The sequence below is a fragment of the Charadrius vociferus genome, unplaced genomic scaffold (genome assembly GCF_000708025.1).
Source record: "Charadrius vociferus isolate BGI_N301 unplaced genomic scaffold, ASM70802v2 scaffold259, whole genome shotgun sequence".
NCBI classification, from domain to species: domain Eukaryota; kingdom Metazoa; phylum Chordata; class Aves; order Charadriiformes; family Charadriidae; genus Charadrius; species Charadrius vociferus.
This window is the reverse complement of record NW_009661368.1, coordinates 6,311,717-6,317,816: the sequence shown is the minus strand read 5'-3', so window position 1 is coordinate 6,317,816 and position 6,100 is coordinate 6,311,717. Positions and strand designations below refer to the sequence as shown.

At 41.7% G+C, this 6,100-nt stretch overlaps 1 protein-coding gene across 1 annotated transcript in view; it reads right to left on the bottom strand.

Moving 5' to 3' along the window:
* Positions 1-270: 270 nt before the first annotated feature.
* The window catches only part of NKAIN4 (Na+/K+ transporting ATPase interacting 4), a 48,212-nt gene continuing 42,382 nt past the window's right edge, over positions 271-6,100 (bottom strand). The window contains exons 6-7 of the mRNA XM_009893442.1: positions 3,535-3,595; positions 271-359 (exon numbers count right to left, since the gene is read on the bottom strand). Of these exons, the coding sequence (XP_009891744.1) occupies positions 271-359; positions 3,535-3,595 (150 nt within the window). The remainder of the gene's footprint in view (positions 360-3,534; positions 3,596-6,100) is intronic.

Here is a 6,100-nt window from a genome sequence, read left to right as displayed (position 1 = left end):
CCAGTACTTTGTTTACAGTAACATCCTATAGCCACCCCCACTGCTTCCTGCCGAACAGCACTGCCATAAGCCAAGTAGAGCAACACCCTGGCAACCTGGGGCTGAGCACAGGTAGTTTCACCCCTCCTGGTGTCCACTTGTTCATTCCTTCCACGCCTGAAAAGCCTGCTGGAGAAATCAACCTGCGAGGAGGTAAAAACCCAAACCTGTGGCACTCTCGAGCCATCAAACTAAGAGGCGTGCATTGCCTCTTAGCACAGGAGATGATACTTACAGGTATGTCTGCTTGAACAAAAGGTTGGTGGGTTTTTCATTGACATGGTAGAGAGGAAATGGATCAAATCCACCAATGAAATCAACTGAAAAAAAATCAAAACTCAAATAAATAAACAAACATGGCCAGAAAGTTGAAAGGAAATGAAAGAAAAAATTGGTGCACATCATGGCATAACACAAAAATCAGTGAGAGAACAGAAAAGTGATTTTTCAGGTATGGATTGCCTGGTGGAAATCTCTGCCTGTACAGACCTCTTTTCCGGGATCTCCTGGGATGGGCAAGTGTGCCAAGGAGGAGATGCAGCTAGCACAAGACTTAAAGCCGAGAGCTAACAAAAGACTCCAGAAAAACAAGAAGGCCTCCCTCCGCCTCCTTGGGTATTGCCACCATGCTGTGACTTCACACGAGAACTGAGCGGACAAAGCCTCGGCCATTCAGCGATGTGCTGAAAGAGGGAAGCTGGGGAACGGCTCAGGAGTGAATGCCAGCAGAGAAGTTGGCAGCACTGCAATCCCCACGAAGGCTATATAGCGAAGTGGGAATTTTCTTGCCCCACTTGTCTTTCCTGCAAGACAGACAACAGCAGCTTTGGAAAACTGCAAATACCTCATTATCTTCAGCTCTGATATTTTTCACGTCCCCTCTGCCAATTCAGTTTCTTTCAATTGTAAACAAATAAGAACAATGCTTCCCTTCTCCAGTATTCACATGAGGGGCATGTAACTAAACAAGGAAAGTTTTAAGTGACAATTCCCTTAGTAACCAGAGAAGAATTTTCCAAGTCTCTCTTAGTTCCCCTGAAATTCGGCCAAGTCTATATTACTGAGTTGGCCAACGTAGCCCGGTCAGTGGGGGTATGACGTGGTGTGATTTGTGACTGACCTAGCAGGCCTTGCAAAAACCTTTAAAATAGATCCAGCTTAGAACACTTTTTGGTGCCAAGTTAGTGCATTTTGTTTGGAAGTGTGAAAGCTATCCGGTCCAAATGCCATTTAAAAATAACTAGAGAGCCTTAGTAACTCTATAAATGCCTGTTTATTTTTCTTTCCTGAAGGTGGCACTATTATTTTAAATTTTAGGTAAAGAGTTTGGGTATTTTTTAGTGAACAACAGAAAAAGTATTTATTAATTATATTGCAAGTGGGAAAAAAAAACCCTCTCAAAATATATTTAGAGGCCCAAGGACAATGTATTCCCACAAATTCCATCTTGATGGATAGGTTCATGCTGCCACTGTGATTTTGGAACAACTGTCAGTCAATGGGCAAAATCTGTAGAGGTTCTAAGTTAACTGGGGGGGATAATTCCCAGTAGTTCCAGTGAGACTTGACCTTTTCTCGGCCGCTTTTGAAAATGTTTAAGCATTTTAAAATCAAGACAGTCTGCAGTTTAAAAAACAGACACTATTACCTCAGTTGTGGAATGTCTAAATTAGGAAACCTTAAAAAATTGCAATTTTCAGTAACTTTTTAATACCTTGAACAAACAGAAACCCTATCACCTGAGCGCCCAACAGTGGAAGCACTCAAAATCCAAGTCACTTAAAAAAATCTTAACCGTGGTTCATTGTTGCAATATATTACAGTGCATTAGCACATCTAAAATATTCTTGCCCACAATTCAGCATTAGTAGATCCCTACTGCTGTGTTTTCTCATGAAAATCACGTTAGCATGAGCTTCCTGATTAATGTGCCTCAGCACTTATAATTACTTCATGCTGCATATCAAAGCAACATTTAAAGGAAACCACAAATGGAAGAGAAAATTAAAACGCAGCTCAAATTTGTTCAGGTCACTGGAAGGATCTACCACTGTGAGTGTGAAATATTGATGGTTTGTCATTGTTAATTATTCAAGCTGGCATTTTAACTCCAACATGGGAAACTGGGAGGGAAAAGGAATTTGTTAGTGGGGAAAAAACCAAATGTATCCTGAAATTAACAGCTCTGTGTTTCTAGATAACACTTCCTTCCATGTGGTTGGCTCTCCTAACAGATCCCTGCTATAAAAATGAGTTCTGTCAAGTTATTACTTTGCAATATTCAAAAGGGGCTCAGGACTCAAGCTATTTAGCTAATAGAAGAGCTATAGGGTAATTTTTAAAATACTACTTATAAAGTAGTACTTCCGCTAAGTGCACTGCCAAGCTCTAAACAAATGATCAATAAAGTCAGTGGAATGAGTTCAGCCACACAGGAAGCAACAGAAAAACATGAGGACAAGTCTGATAAGCAAATGCATCTCATCTCACTCTATGAAATCAACATTCTTCACATACGTTCAAATATCCGATTCAAACCTGTTGTTTTTTAGCTAAAATCCATGCCAGCTGCTCTTTAAAACAACAAAGCTACTCACACAATCCTAATGAATGTCTGAAAGAAGTGACACTTGAATATAAAGCCTTTGGATCAGATCCTTACCTGGAGTAAACTGGCCTAGACCCACTGATTTCAGTTAGACTTTACTGATTCAAACATGCTGAGAATTCAAACACGGAAAGGCAACACATTGCCAAAGAAATCAGACTTCACGTTAATTTGAACCCTGTGCATCTGTTCTTTTGTTTGCAAAATTATTGCTCTCAAAGGGAGTTTAGAAGGGCAAAGTAATCCAAGATGAGGTTATAAATATCTGGATAGGTCCCACAGCCCCAGCCACCCATGTGATTCCTCTGAGTCTTTGCTCTTCTCTGACACATGTCATGACACTTACGATATTTGTATACCAAACATGAGAGAGTAAGTGCCTTCCTCCTTCTCGTAATTCAGATACAGTGCTTCCTCTGCTGTTAAATTAAGTGGTCAGGTTGGTTCTTGGAAAGAAATCGCATGCTCTGCTTCATCCTTGGCTTGTGGCATATGATACTCAGCAGGTGGCCTACTTGAGTACCAGGCTGTGTTCTTTGTTGTAGGTACTCCTAATTACAATGGTATTGTTTCAGTGGCATTTAGCTATATAAGCTTGAGAACAGAAGAAGTTGCCCAGCTTCTCTAAAGCCTAGCCTGAGTGAGTAGCCAACACCAAGTTTTTTTTTGGGCTGAAAGAGTAGCAGAATTATAGCATCTAACACATGGGGACATGGAGAAAGAAACCTCACAGTAAAACCAGCTGATCCTTGAAAGGTAGGTAGTGCCATATCACATAGATGGAGAGATGGAAAGAACTCTGATGGCAACTCAGCCCTGATAGACATCTGAGAGAGAAATAAAATGTAATAAAACCTTTGCCAAGGGATCTGTTGACAAATACTTACAGCTGTCTTCTTCTTCTGTAAAAACACTAACAACGTAACAGGCGTAGACAAAGCCCACCAGCTGGAAAATAGAGAGAATAAATCATTTTAGCATCAGTCTTGTGAGACTGATCAAAACCTACTTGGCATGACTTCAACAGCCAACATTTACCGTCAACTTGGCAGCATTACTGTAATGGTGGTGCCAAGTCATGTTTGCTGTAAGATAGGGGGTGCAGGTGTAGGTACTCCTAATTACAATGGTATTGTTTCAGTGGCATTTAGCTATATAAGCTTATAAGAAGACACTGCTGGGACTGTACTCAAAGGTCCAAACTAAAACTTGCAAGACCCATCGTCACCTTCAGAGGGGCAGCCTGCTGTTGCTAGAACAATTGGCAAGAACATGGTCTCACTTTGCTGACATTGAAACTACCGTGCTAAATTTACTCTCTGTAAGAAGGGATGAGGATGCAGAAGAGTCCCTTTTCTAACATTTTGGACAGAAAATTACGTACAGGCCAGACACACAGACATAAAGGGGTAGGTTTTATTAACACAGATCCAGGGACAAGAACTCATCACCTCTGTATTCCTGTCATAAGGGGTATGCAAGGGAAGAGAAATTACTTTGGTGCAGGAGCTACCAACAAGGTGTGAGTAGTTTTTAATGCAGCTGAGATACAACCTTAGTTAAGCATAAACCTGGCAGCAATGTTCAGAGACACTGGAATCTTTAGTAACTTAGGCTCGGAGATCAAAAATTCATTGGCGTGAAATCTCAGTCTTATTCTAGCTCTACAATTTCTGAAGTTCTTTCTGTCTTTGGAGAGTAAATACTCCTGCATGGACACTTCAAGTATTGGGCCTGCAAACTAAATGGGCCAGAACACGGTGAGAAACAGACAAGATGATAGCAGTTGTCTTAATTCACAAGTTGCATAGGTTAGCAGTAAATTCCCACCTCCTGGGAACCAGATAGAAGCAGGGAAGGAGCAATAAAACAATAGGGTGCCTCTCAAATAACAGCCATCCTAGCACGGTGTGGCTCTCATGTCAACCCATTGCTCAGAGCAGTCTTTAGAGCAGAAAACTAGAGTGAACATTAAAAAAGCAATTTAAAGTAGCCTGATGGATCTGTCCTTAGTTGGGAGTTTGTAGAAGCTCTAAAGCATCAGAACTGCCTCATTCGTTTTCTGTAGCAAGTTGTTACTCAGCCTGAATAGAGTAACAAACTTCTGGTACTATGGGAGTTAAGCATTCTAGATCCAGCAGGGTTTTATTTTGCTTTGCCTTCTTCCCGTTAATCAAATATCCTCTCCATCCTTCATTTTACATCTTTATGTAACACCCCACTTAGCGAGATCTTGGTTGACAGTAACTGCATTAGTAAAGTTATTGTGAGACATAATTGTTTTCCACTGTGAACTCAATTCTTTTGAACAAGAGTTAGAATGTAACATACAGTGACTCACTCTATGGGAAGACAGAATGATGCATGGTAGGGCTTGTAAAGTAGAGTCCATTCATTTTTAATATGACAGAAAAATACATCACACCAGAAAACAAAAGGCAAGATAATGAGATTTCTACTGGGGAGTTATAAGGCATTCATGATTTCTCCAGCCCTCCCCGTCAAAACACACCTTGCTGGAAGGAAATGGAATGGGTTTTTTTTAGCATCACTAAACCTTGTATTCCCTTTACAATTTTCTACAATCGTCTGAAAGACAAGCCAGCTCTCGCCTTTTCTCTTGGGGGAGCCTTATGGAAGCATGTCCCAGTAGCTTTATGGACTCACTCATTCCCCTGCTGTGCATTTTTGAAAGTGAGGCTACTTCATACTAAGTTTCTATGAGCTACAGAGGACTTCATGCAGAAAAAAAACAAATAAAATCCTTCTGGGCACGATGGTAACTGCAAAGCCACATGCAATGGCCAATCTAACTTTACCTGCTGACTTTCAGAATTGCCTGTAAGTAGAATTATTCCTTTTTAAAGGCAGGTAAAAAAAAACCCAACCAAACAAGCTCCCCTCTCCCCCGACCCCCCGAATCAGAATAAGCTGAGATTTTTCTTCTCTTCTATTGCTTGTACTGTACTAACATAAAACCTGGGGATTTATGGATTTATAAAACCTAGGGACTCAGGCATACAAGTATCTAAAGGGTGGGTTGAAGGAGGATTGAGCCAGACTCTTTTCAGTGGTTCCCAGTGACAGGACGAGGGGCAATGGGCACAAGTTGGAACATAGGAAGTTCCGTTCAAATACATGGAAAAAATTCTTTACGGTTCGGGTGACAGAGCACGGGCACAGGCTGCCCAGGGAGGGTGTGGAGTCCCCTTCTCTGGAGATTTTCAAAACCCGCCTGGATGCAGTCCTGAGTAATGTGCTCAAAGCAATCCTGCTTTAGCAGGGGAGTTGGACTGGATGATCTCTAGAGGTCCCTTCCAAGATTCTGTGATTTCAAACCCTCCTGGATGCCGTCCTGTGCAACCTGCTGTAGGTGAACCTGCACTGGCAGTGGGGTCGGACTAGATGATCTCCAGAGGTCCCTTCCAACCCTGACCATGCTGTGATTCTGTG